The sequence below is a fragment of the Aulonocara stuartgranti genome (assembly GCF_965226115.1).
Source record: "Aulonocara stuartgranti genome assembly, chromosome: 11".
Taxonomy (NCBI): domain Eukaryota; kingdom Metazoa; phylum Chordata; class Actinopteri; order Cichliformes; family Cichlidae; genus Aulonocara; species Aulonocara stuartgranti.
This window is the reverse complement of record NC_138947.1, coordinates 4,361,612-4,374,818: the sequence shown is the minus strand read 5'-3', so window position 1 is coordinate 4,374,818 and position 13,207 is coordinate 4,361,612. Positions and strand designations below refer to the sequence as shown.

Here is a 13,207-nt window from a genome sequence, read left to right as displayed (position 1 = left end):
AATTTTGGGGGGGGGGGGGGGGGAAACGTCACAGGTATTTTGAGGATTAATAACAACATATTTAAAATAAAAGTTTCACTGTCTCAGTTTCTGTAGCTGAAATTCTTTGTCTGACATTATTGTCCTGCAGTCAGAATGAAATATGTTTATTTATCAGCTGTTAGTTGTTCAGGCTTCTCTCGGGTCAGTTGATGTAATAAATATTTTTAATTTCCTGTTTTAAATCAGGATGTGCCATAAGCTACGGATACTACGTCATGCCAGAGTGTTGGGTAAACACTTGGCTTCATCAGCATTTTGTTCCCATTGCCATCGGAAACACGGTGTTCTGTACCAGCCTGTCCTGCTATTCCAGGTAAGAAGCTGATGTTTACATCCTCTCTGTCCTCAGGCTTGCTTAGAAAATTCAACTTTGAGCATCCTGCATCTTACAGTCGTGCACAAATCAAGGTAAATAAGCCTTGTGAGTTTAAAAACTTGGATGTCAGAGTTTGACTGAATGTAGCTCACTTCTGTGGAACAATAGATTTCCAAATAATTGTTTGCTCCTCCTGTAGCAGCCATTTTTTTTGTGTGTTGTTACCTTATGTGTGCTGCTGAGGGTCACTTTTAGTGTTTTTACAGCATGGTGTGTTTATGGGACTGTATTTAAGCTAGACACATGTACTTAGCGTCAGGTGTTGTTGGTCGGAAGGATCAAACCGTTTGTGTGATTTTATGTAAAATGACGTTGGATACTAAGTACTGTTGAACAACAAATACAAACGATGGAATCCAATAAAGTTGTTAAATGGACAAGATAAGTACAGCTGGAGTTATTGGACTGTGACTATGGCGAACACCACAGTGGCTTCAAGCGTAGGCTTGCCCTCGACACCTTCCTTGCACCAACAGTTTGCCTTAACTCCGTTTTTTTTCATGTGTAGTGTACTGGTATGTTTAAAGAAAGAGGTATTTCAGGAAATTCAGTGATCTATCCTGTGTACAGTAACAAAGCAAAATAGAAGTCGTCCATGCCTGCGGCCCAGCTAAGGAACCACCTGCAAAAGCCAAATATTTAGAATTCAGAATAGTTTATAGGACTTTTAAGGCTGGTACTCCTGCCACCTCAACAGTACGCGCTTGAAGGGAGAGCTCCCTCTTGGCCTTTCATCTTATGAGAAGAGTCTATAATGAGAATAGTTTAGTTTACTTAGGTTGTCTTCCTCTCATACTGACAAATACTGCATCTGAATGGAGTTTGCATTGGTTAAATACTACAAATATTTTAGTGAACCGTGTCCAAAACTCCTGAACTTTATCAGGACAAACTTCAGAAGGGTCACACTGAGCAAGTGACCCTCCCCCATTTTGCATCCTCAGCGCTTTGGTGTCTTTTAAGTCAAATGTAAACGGCCTGATCCTAATCTGCAACAGTATTTGATTTCTGTATTCTTTCAGTGTCGTGAACGCAGGGTGCACCAAAGCCAAGGAGTAATATGATCAGAGGGACTTACTCTTGCATAGCTGTAGGGCTTACATTAGCTTCTCGACAAGTTGGGCTGAGACGCGTTACTTTGAAAGGCAAGGAGATGACAAAGTGAAATGATCGCTGCCCTCTGCTGGCCTCCGCAGGTTCCTGGAGTTGCAGTTCCCAAAGAGAAGTAAAGCCCTTCGGACCATAGCATTTGTCGTCCCATTTATTTTTGACACCGTCCCTCTGGTTTACAGGGTAAGTCACGTTAAAGGAGACCGAAAAGTGAAGTGATGGTGCTCACACTCTCTCAGCTCACAGACCTTCACTGTTTCTGACTTTCTACAGCATTTCTGTGTTCAGATGTTTTATAAAATCAACAAATATATAGTCTTCTTTTACTCATCAGCTCAACTCGTACTCGGTTATACCATAGCACCATACACAAAGGTGATGATTCCTTTTATTAATTAATGATCGATATGAAAGGCTGGTCCTGTTCGCTCTGCTGGTCTGTGCTTTCCTCCTGTTTCATTTTTAGGCCTGGCACCAGTGAAAAAAGAGAGGGGGGGGGGGGGGGTTATATTGGAAGATTCTCATCTTTTTCATCTCGTGAAGGTTTTATTTTATTTCTTTGACACTACAAAGGAGCTGGAAATTGGAGGAAAACCACAGAGTGGGAGTTGCAGACTGTGTGATGTGTTTGTCGTTTCTGTATATATCTGGAGGCAGTAGATTCTTCTCTATATCAAGCTGCTGAGTAATTGAGTTCACAGAGTTTGCTCCGACATCTGAAAGGAAGAAAGTGGCGTATAATACACTTGCATAATTGCATTCTTCTCTTACTTAATTTGACCTTAATTTCCACTCTGAACAAGTATCTTTTTCAAAAGCCACAGCTTGTGTTGGTCTGTTTGTTTGTGTCATTACATAAACGCTGATAAGTGCCACTCTTTAATAATGTAATCGGACTTTGGCTCACTATCCCAGAATCTGATTTCCTTTGTTTATCTAATACAAATGTTTGCCATCAGTTAATTCCCCTAATCACTACACTATTCCTCATTAGTTTGTGCATTATGCAAGTCACTTTTCTGTCTGGGTCAGTAATGCTCCGACAATCAGTGTTAATCTGTGTTTAATCCAATAATAGAATCGGTTTTTTTCCCCCTGTGTTTAGATTCTTCTGTGCTGCGGTGGAAGCTGCAGTCCAACCGGCGCCTTGTCCAATCACTGTTACCACCTCCTCTTCGCCTTCCTCACTTGTTTTCTGTTTACCGCCCACCTCCCGGAGAGACTGGCCCCGGGGTGCTTCGACTACTTCGGTACGTCCTTTGGTGGCGCTCAGTACAGCTTGGAACACACTTTCGAAACTTAATGCCAGTTAAAAGACGAAGAAAAATAACCAAATGAGTCTCATTCAAATTCAAGTGCACGTACAAAAGCTTTTGAAGTTTTAGAAGCCTCTGTTTTCATTGAGTTCGCTCCAAGATATGAATACATGTAAGTTTATGAACAATAGTTTGGGAAAGGCCTTTGGGAGGGTCAGCGTTATTCTCTAAGCACCGTGTTCTTTAGTTTGGCCTCCGTGTGGGACTGCAACGCTTACATTTGCCTTCTATTGTCTTTGCTTGTTTTTGAATGTTTTCCCTGCTGGTTGCTGCACAATTGCCGCTAAATAATGGCTCGATATCAAACAGGCTTTGGAATGATGGTGTGTAAACCTGCGCAAACCTTTCTTTGCTCGGTGGATTGTTTTGTTTTCTCTGGTGAGGTTTCACACAAGTGTCATTGTTTCAAACGCCTCTGAAGGCGGACAAAAAGCTGCTGCATTTGTTAATCTTTGAAAAGAAGAGATTTTTAAAGATTTGTTTATTAGGAAATGGTGCTTAGATATTTCTGTGAAGGTTCTCAGTCATCCAGGTCATCGTAGTCAAAGGAGCTTGCAAAGAAAAGCGTCTGGACTTCTTTAAGTTGCTTGAAGACGTTTCACCTCTCATCCGAGAAGCTTCTTCAGTTCTAAGGTCAAATGGTGGAGAGTCCCAGATATAAACCTAGTGGGAGTGACCCCCCACAGAGGGCCAATGTTCACATTTTGGACAGAGAGGACAGATGGTTTGAAAGAGGAGTGAAAGAAGCCATCTATGTCCACTGTGAGCGACCATCTTTGAACAGAGGCGGGGTTTACGACACCAACTCTCTGCCATCTATAATCCAGTTTTGAGATCCCTTCCCAGACGCCTTAACGCCCACTCACATCCTGGGCCATCTGACCTCAGGCCCATGATAAGGTGGGGCCAGGTTTCACAATGAACACACCCGAAACTCTGGCTGATTGGGACCCACGCCCAGTTTCCCACCTTGGCTCAGGCGATTAGAGGATCATCAGGGGGTCCTTTTGTCCCTCTGTGGGGGGTCACTCCCACTAGGTTTATATCTGGGACTCTCCACCATTTGACCTTAGAACTGAAGAAGCTTCTCGGATGAGAGGTGAAACGTCTTCAAGCAACTTAAAGAAGTCCAGACGCTTTTCTTTGCAAGCTCCTTTGAGTGCTTAGATATTAAAAAAGGGTCTTTCCCAACTTTTCGAATACAAAAAAAAGAAATTCCAGTTATTCCAGTCCATCATTCCTTTGTTGAAAGAAATATTTCCTGTAGAGCTCTATCAGCTGAGGGTGGTGCTGAATTTACTGGTTATACACTTTTTTACTGGCAGTCTAAGAAGTTTTGTATCTCTCCTCAGCTTCATGGCACGGAAGTGTTTTAGGTACAAACTCTTAAATGTCTTAAATGATATATTCAGTGTTTTGTGTGTTAAGCGTCTCCAAAACATAAGCTCCTGATGATCCACACCATCTCCAACACTTGGAGCGTGCATCCCTTTAGGACTCAACGACGAGTGAAATAAAGTATCAAATATTTCAACAATGTTCACAGCAGAGTTATTTAAGGACTATTGAAAATTGCACATTGCCTCCCGGTCCTCAGAGGATAGCCTTATTCCTGCTTCTTCTTTTCTCTAATATGTGGAGTGTTATCATTCCCAGCTTAGGACAGTGTATCATACAGCTTTATGATGGCTTTGTTGACAGGACTGTAACCCTATGAATCACGAGATGGTTTAGTCAAAGGTTCAAACGTCAAAGGAGCTTGCAAAGAAAAGTGTCTGGACTTCTTTAAGTTACTTGAAGACGTTTCACCTCTCATCTGAGAAGCTTCTTCAGTTCTAAGGTCAAATGGTGGAGAGTTTAAATCTGGGACTCTCCACCATTTGACCTTAGAACTGAAGAAGCTTCTCAAATGAGAGGTGAAACGTCTTCAAGTAACTTAAAGAATTCCAGACGCTTTTCTTTGCAAGCTCCTTTGAGTACGATGACCTGGATGACTGAGAACCTTCACAGACACAAAGCTTCAAACCACATCAAAAACCCAGTCTAAGCAAACGAGGATTACTTTAAACTGTGAATAATTCAAAGCTGCTCTGGATAGTAGCGACGCCATAGTTTTACTGTTGGACTCGCCCATTCAGTTCGGCGACTTGACTCGACTGTTTTTGTTTCATCTTTCCTTCCCAAAGGCCACAGCCACCAGCTCTTCCACGTCAGCGCTGTGGTGGGGTCCCACTTCCAGATGGAGGGTGTGATCGCAGACATGACATCGCGGAGGACGTGGCTCCTGAACCACGGAATGATGCCATCTTTTCTTGGGACCATCGGGGCACTCGCCATCAGCCTCGCCATCAACCTCGGAATAATCGGCATTTTCAGCGCCCCGCTGCTCTGGAAACCGTGCCGCAGCCCCAACCAGCCACACTCATCCACCTGTGGGTGCAAGGAGCAGTGAGGGCGGGGCGTTTTCCGCCTCATAAAAGCTGATTCGCTTTCCAAAGGAAAGGTTCAGCGGTTTGTCTGTCTCAGCAACTACAGTTGACAGTAGTGCTTGTTTAACACCTTTAGTTTCTCACTTTATATTCCATGTCCCGGCAGCGTTGCACGTCTGACGTGTTCGTGTGTTTACGCAGAAGCTGAGGACCCAGACACGGTTATCAAAGCCTTTTTCTGGTGTTAATGGAAGTGAGGCTGAAAACACATCTACCAATGATTGTTTGTTTTTATGCTTCTCATTGCTGACTTATATGAAAAAGGCTCTGGGTTGAAGGAAGCAAGCTGTGGTAACACGACACCTAAGTGCCTGTTTGCAGTGGATCACTACAAGCTTCAAACTGGAAACAATGTCACAATTTGCAGGGATTCTTTTTTTAATTAACAGCGTCAGAAACTCTGTTTCTGTTATTCAGTGATTATTGAAATATTCTCTGTAACTGGACACATTGGTCAGTGAAGTTGTCCTGTGCGTTAAAGCAGCATGGACAACACATGTTCACCTCTTCATAACGTGATGCAGACTCTTATATATCTACCTATTGATTCCACTCTGACTGGCATTGATTTGCAGACCAGTGTGGTTCTCTTTCTGATTGCCTGCCTTTATTATGAACCCTACAATCTGCCACAGGTTACAGTGCTGCGGTGATTAAAAGACAGGTACCATTTTTATAACCATTTGGTGTTCCCATGGCAACACTATAGTGGCCTCATGCCCCCTGAAGGTCTTCAACAATTTTGTTCTGAGCAAATGGCACCATTTTACCTTTCCATCACGTCTCATAAGATCCACTCTGAACTATCAGGTAAAGCGGGGAAAAGCACTTAAAATTACAAGCAAAAAATAAATACATAAATAAAACCAGTTTGTAATATTTCGAATCTGGAGAAATTTCCAGCATGTGTGGTTTATAATAACTACTGGTTGAATTAAGAGGAATGGAGGGAGGAGAGATGTATAGTTAGCTAGCCATAGCCTGGGATGATATTAATGTGGGAGCTTTGTGTTGTTGCAGTATCTGGTGGACTTTGCAAACTATTAACCTTTCCTATACTTTAGGTATCTTGTGACCATTTACCACTCTTCTATTTATAGAATATTTATTGCTTGTTGTAGCTGCATTAACAGAAAGGAAGACAGTTTATTTTTTGTTTTGTTTTTGTATCAGATAGGTGAGCTAACAATAACACTGAAAAGAAGGCCCATCTTATCAAGTAGTTTTGACCATTATTGGGACTCTAAACTGCACTTTGCAGGACCATCTAGATTGGTTTTGTGTGAGCTTCGCAGTTTTGGAGATATCTGCTGAAAAGTTCTCTGCCTTGTCTTGATAAACTGACTTCATATTTGCCTCGTTGTGCTCAGAAATAACTCAGCTGTAATTGTCTCTTTCTAGAAATCACGCCCCTGCAAAACGTTTCACACAGGAACTATTTTCTTTCTGCTATTTTCTACATCTGGTGCTCGTTAACAGAGCTCAGCTGAGGGGTGAAGAGGTCGGTGTTTATACAGTATCACAAACGCACGCTTCCCATCATGGGTATAGCTTGTAGCTGAAAGAAAGTAGTTCTTACTGTCCTGTAAAACTGGCCACGGCCGTTATTACTGACTAAAACGAGAAAAAAAGAACATTTATTTAACGTCATTTAAGCAATATTTAGTGATTGCAAAACTAAAAAGTCTCTCATTTTAGTCTTTAACAGTGAAATTTGTCACAGGTGTTTCAGTCTTTGGTGTTGACGTGTGTGAGTCAACAAAACCAACAAAAACCAAACTGAAAGCAGATCATCTCTGAAATCTAACTGAAACTGAAATGAAGTGAATTTAAAACTACAATTTCTCTATTTATTTGATTATGATTTGTAGAAAGAGACAGTGCTGCTCAGTTTTCAAAGTATATTTTTTGTGTAATTCAAGCACAAAGCGGCGAATGCCAGTTGGTTCCAGCAGATTTAAGAGAAGCTAATATCTCCAAAACTGGGCCTGACAAATGCAAATAAATTGTATTGCGGCCCCCTTTTTTTTTCTCTTTTGTTCCCAAATAATTTTCAGCCTTTTTTTTTTTTGACAAAAGGGGGGGGGGGAAGAAATGAGCTGCAGCTGTTGTTATTGTTGTTGTTTTTTTGTTTTTTTAAAAAAGGCTATTTTGGATATTTCTCACTTGTGTAAAGAGAAATTTACTCCCAATAATGCACAAAAAAACTTGATAAGATCCATTAATCCAACAAGTCATTAATCAACATATAAGGTCGCATAATACTGTTATATAATACAGGATTGAAGCTGGGTCTTACGTTACTAAACCTCTCAGTTGTAGCACTGATGCTCGTCGTGCTTGTACTGTATTAAACCCATTGTTGAGCATTTTTATGGGACAGATTTACATCATCATTACTTCATCATCGCCGTTTACACACGCATCTTTTAACACTCGTGGTGGAGAAGTTGATCAGAGGGCAAATGTATGTGATATTATAGGACTGAGGTGTGTTACAGGTCCATGTCGGACGCTGAAGTAGAAATGTCGGCGGCGAGTGTGTAGAATCACAAAGCGCACACACACATTTATATTAGAGCACTTGTTTTTAAGATGTGTTCGAGGTCAGTGTGCAGAGTATAAAGTCACATCTTCCTTTCCATGGCAGACACTGCCATCGGTGTTCCTTTGTTTTATCTCCTCCCCTGCCAGGCGTGGATCAATTTTATTTTCTCTACAGGCGTCATCTTACAGCATTCCTCTGTTTGAGCCTCTTGATTCTTGGAATTGCATCATTACCGACTTAATGCGATTCTACTAGACTTGTCTGGAAGCCTTTACTTCTGAGCTGGTGTTTGTCTGGGGGGAATTTTCGTGTCATCTTACTCATTCGCAGCCGTTTACTGTTTGCAGACGTGCCAGAGTTCTGAAACTCAGTCATGCTCACGTCATCGTTGTTTTTTTGTTTTTTTCAATCTGCACTTATTTGACCAACGTATCAATGATTTCTCCAGACCAGATCACGGTTACCCTCAGGGCGATAACAGCCGGAAAAGTGAGCACTTGTGGCATTTTTCTAAACACTTTATGGATGGATGTTGAGTGATGAGAAGCGCAAAGACAAGAGTAGGAGGAACCATTGAATTTTAAAAAAGGGGGGCAAAGTTATTGGTGCCTTTTTTTTTTTTTTTTAATGTTTTATACAAGTTTTTCTTTTGATACAAAACACAAACTACTCTTGAAATGTATAAATCCTTATTTGTTCTTTGCCGTGTGTAATTTGTAATTTGCTGCTTTGTTCTACTAGATTTGTGTAATAAATGAAACCTTTTATAAATGGAATTATTGTATGGAGTGATATCAAAAAGCAAACTTTCTTTTCTTTTTTTTTCTTCTTTTTTTTCAGTAATCTGATTTCACTTAATGTAACAGTGGAAACTGTACACAAAAGGACTTCCCACATTACCCAGTAATCTGTTAAATATATGCAACTGGTCACTGTGTCTTTATTCACAATTTGTCTTTTCTCGATGAATGACTGCAGATCCTCACTTCAACGTTTGTTGGAACCAGAGCAGTGTGCCTGACTGGCCAGCAGAGGGCAGAACAGTACAGCAAACACATCCTGTTAAGTTTGAGGTGCTCGTGGCTGCTGAGCAGCCTTTATCTGTAAAGAAATGAACCGCAGGCTCAGAGGGAACATTTGTCTGCAGGAAAAACCAGCTGCTGGACGAGAAAATCTGCAGACTTCAAAATGTATTTTGAGTGTTGTTGTTGTTGTTGGAGTCTCAAACCCCCTCACAGAGGTGATGCGTTTGCTTTTAAAAGCCTTGAATTGAGGGTCAATAATAATAAGACCTTTTAAATGTGGGGATGTGAAATAGTTGTGCGTAGCCATTTGTAAGTGTGAATATTTTTAATCTGCAGATTATCTCACATTACTTCTTCTCAGGTTGTGCAGGTTTCTTCTGCTTTGGTTTGATTCACTAAATCATTTCTCTTCCTGTTCTCTAATCTCTCGCTGCAGGATGGACGGTAAAGCATGTTGAGTGGTTTATTATTAGCAGTAGACCAAAATGAATCGGCACCACCATTATCATGAAGAAATAATTACCATAAGAAATCAATATCCTGTATACATGCATTATATGACTAGGTGGAAGATTGAAAAGGAAAGTATCCTGCTGCAAAGCTCTAATAGGACTTCCATTTTAAAAATGGCCTCATTTCCAGCTTTTATTATACTCATATTCCACATCCAACCAAGGTGGAGCCTCGAGTGCTTATTAAAAAGGTTCATTCTGAAACCACAAATGGAGTCCTTAAGGATAACAGGGACAAGTACTACAGAGTGTACTAATCCTATCTCCCCAGAATCTGCTTGTAAGACACTACAAGAAACAATGAGCCAGACACAGGTCCAAGTGTTTTTCATCCCCCTCCCGGTACGCCAGAGGAGGTCGAGAGAAAGAAGGGGATGATAGCATTACTCACAATCCATTACCACTCCCCGGAGGCGCTCTGCATACGAAGTGATGGAGCGAGGGAGGGTGGTGGTGGTGATGAAGGAAGGGGGCAAGGCAGAGCGATGAAGAGAAAGAGAGAGTTGGGTTTTGGAGGGTGTTTGTTTGCTGGAGGGCCCGCGGTAAAGCAATATGAAACTTGATTATTCCTTTTCAATAACCGTCTGCTGAGCATCCCGTGGAGACGTCGCAGGTTGCTGATTAGTTCGTCAAAATAATAGAAGGCTCTTGAATAGCCTTGTTAAGATGTCTAACTTTAAGTACAGACAAGAGTCCAAATCATTGTTCAGTTCAGCATACGATAATGATGGATTGACTGATGCAGAGGGATGTTCCTGCGAACACTGCAGCCTCGTTTTTTTAATCAAGTTTGTTTATTTTTAAGGGCAGACAATATACAAAGTGCTGGAGTAACAATACATGAAGATATATATATATATATATTTTGTTTTAGACATTAATACAGAGTATATACACTCAGTATGTACACTTAAAGGCATCGCAGGGGTTTACACACCCGGTCTTTCACCCTCTCAATGCCCCATTTGGTGGAATGACAAATGTTACGGTGGTGGGTTCACCTCCAGTTTCACTTTCAGTGCCATCTGTCCTTCTCCTCCTGGAGTCTCGCTTTAACCCATCTGTTACCTCTCGGGGTGTCACCTCCCCACCAGCTTGCCCCCTTACCAAATTTCACTGCAGCACTTTGATTCTGAAGGTCGTTACAGTAGCATGTTAAACATGGCTGATCTGTCCAAAATCCGCTCCTGAGTGAGTCCCAATAGCGGCCGCAGGCTGAAAAGTCGCTCTTTGGAAGTTCATATTTGACAGTAATTAAATGTAAACACAGTCGTTGATATACCAGGAAACGTTTTCACTGCTAACGTCTGACATCTTGTTCTTCTTTTTTTTTCTGAAAAATATTCATATGATACACTCAATCTGACACGTGAGAAACAAAGTTTGGCTGTGACTATCTTATATACATCAATGAAAGCTTTTTTTTCTTTGTTTTCTTAATAACCCTCTATATCAAAACTTATCCAAAATCAGTGACGGTACTATACAAATGACTATCTGCTGTACTAAGATCTGTAAAACGAGTTTTTGCTTTCTAAACCAACACAAGCACGTCAGCTAAAAGTCATTTAAAATGTGTCGCAGCTCAGCTGATGAAGGGACTCCAGACACCATGTGGCAGTAGATTCCCAGCAAGAGCCTATGCAGTTATTTTAGTTCTTATCCATGCACGCTCCTCCATCAGACTGATCCCACCTCAGATAAACATTAAACACTTTGGTAAACATGTGACAGGTTTCCAGAGAAGGACGGGGCAGTAACCAGTTAAGGGGTCAAAGTCGAGCTAGAATGAGGCAAAACTGCAGCCAAAAAGGTCAAAGCAGATGTTACTGCCCACGAAGCATCACAGCTGGAAAAGCAGAATGCAGTTGAACTTAAATGAGTAACAGACTAAAGTTTTATATCTCAAATCAAAAATCCAACCTCCCCAGCCTGGTTGGCCCTCGGCCCTTCTAGCCCAGGATATCCAAGTAAACCGGGGGGTTCTTGACCAGGGCCAGCAGACGGCTGTGGATGTCCTTCATGACCATCCTCTGCTGGGGCTCTCTCTGCCAGCAGCCCTGCATCAGCAAGTAGACCTCCTTCGGGCAGGTGCGTGGCCTCTCCAGTTCCCGTCCCTGTGTGATGCATTCAATGGCCTGTGGAACAGGAGGGAAAAATACATTTTTTAATGGCCAGAATAAAAGACGCATTCTTAATCTGTTCTCAGGGCTTCTGTTCACATCGTCTTATTAATGGGCTTTCTAATGGAGTTAGAGCCTACCAGTCCTTTATATCTGAGTCTGATCTAAAAGTTTCACATCAAAAATGAGCAAAACCTTTTTCTTCAGTCATTAATGTTGAGCAGGAAGCAAAGTCTGCAAATGAGAGAAGTTTGACTGCTATAAAGCCTGAAAGTTTTTTAAATACATGCTTACTGCTGTAAAAAGGATCACCTTTTTAAAAATGAACCAAAATGCAACTTAAAATGTAAAGTTTGTTAAATTTATTTCACACACTGAGTACAAGAAACCAGCTTCTGTATGTGAAGGTTCTGTGTTGCATTCACCCATCCAACACAAAGCACAACAATGTGATTGGTCCATTTGTTGTTGTCAGAAGAACAACACAGTGACGTCGCAGCATCATCATCTTTTAGCACCAGTAATTCACTCAGTGAGGGCAGTTTTCTTGTAAATCAGCACCGTGGATCCACTGGCTGCATCGACTCGCTTCCAGCATTGAACATGAAACAAGAAAGCTAACAAAAGCAGCCTGATCAGACATTACAGATCCCATTCAGAAGAAACGTGGGGTTAGAGAATTAATGAATAACATGCTATTAGAATAGTGAGGTGGGCAGGTGGTGGATGTTTGCAAAAGTCTACAGCTGTAAAGCAGGAGGGAGAAGTTGTTTACAGCAAAGTTTAGTTGTTGTTTCTTGTTTATTAGTTTCTATTTAAAAAGAAACAAGCGGTGATGACATGTACTGAGAAGTTTTTTTATACACATAAAAAATTAACCTGTCAACATTGTGAGGAGGGCAGAAGCTATAATATCTTTTTATATTTATCTGTCCAACGCTGATGCAGCTCTGGTCTTGGTTTTTATTTGTTAAACCAAGAAAATCTTTCTCTGACAGTCACGGCTTCACCTGAATACAGCTGAGGATAACAATTATCTGTATGGTGCTAAAAGCACTAAAAACATTTTAAACTCTAGCACTAAGTGTCCTTGGTACTCCCTCCAAACCTCGAGCATGCAAGCACACATTTAGTCTCTAAATGAAATGTTTATGCTGCTCGGTTTATTGCCCAGGATGACAAAGCATCGTTCCTGGAAAGACACGCTGTTTGTTTTTTTAAGTTTAGTACTTCAAAGATGCAAGGCCCTTCTGTAGAATTACTCCGTACTAATAAAAGTTGACCAGTGAGGGTCGTCAGGAATCTCTATGTTTGAAGTTATTATCTTTGTAAGGAGCTGTTAACAATATTAAACATGGCTGTTCATTGCCAGAGTCAAGTTAAATCCTATTTTCAGACCTTTATTTGGTCAGAATGTGAAAATAAGTTCGGATGTAAAACAAACAGAATGCAGCTTTAAATCAATGAAAGCTTATATTTAATTGAAGATACAACTGAAAGTGCAACTCGTATCAACTGCATCACCTCATAGTAAGCTTTTGTGAGCTGAGGAGATCAGTTTCTGTATTTCTGAAAGTTAAATGTGTTTGCTCTCTGTAGGATTTGAGCTGAAAGGAAAGCAGCCTTAAAGGATCCGTCTTGGTGTTTTAAACTTGCATTTGTGGGT

The 13,207-nt window shown here is 41.1% G+C and overlaps 2 protein-coding genes across 9 annotated transcripts in view; one reads left to right on the top strand and one right to left on the bottom strand.

The window, feature by feature from the left end:
• Window positions 1–8,818, top strand: part of paqr6 (progestin and adipoQ receptor family member VI) — a 36,040-nt gene extending 27,222 nt beyond the window's left edge. For all 3 annotated transcript variants that reach the window (XM_082552370.1, XM_082552371.1, XM_082552369.1), the window contains 4 exons: window positions 229–355; window positions 1,615–1,711; window positions 2,634–2,778; window positions 5,031–8,818. In XM_082552370.1, the coding sequence (XP_082408496.1) occupies window positions 229–355; window positions 1,615–1,711; window positions 2,634–2,778; window positions 5,031–5,296 (635 nt within the window). In that variant the 3' untranslated portion in view covers window positions 5,297–8,818. The remainder of the gene's footprint in view (window positions 1–228; window positions 356–1,614; window positions 1,712–2,633; window positions 2,779–5,030) is intronic.
• A 1,411-nt stretch (window positions 8,819–10,229) lies between these two features.
• Window positions 10,230–13,207, bottom strand: part of ntrk1 (neurotrophic tyrosine kinase, receptor, type 1) — an 82,684-nt gene continuing 79,706 nt past the window's right edge. For all 6 annotated transcript variants that reach the window (XM_082551907.1, XM_082551908.1, XM_082551909.1 and 3 more), the window contains one exon: window positions 10,230–11,556. In XM_082551907.1, the coding sequence (XP_082408033.1) occupies window positions 11,371–11,556 (186 nt within the window). In that variant the 3' untranslated portion in view covers window positions 10,230–11,370. The remainder of the gene's footprint in view (window positions 11,557–13,207) is intronic.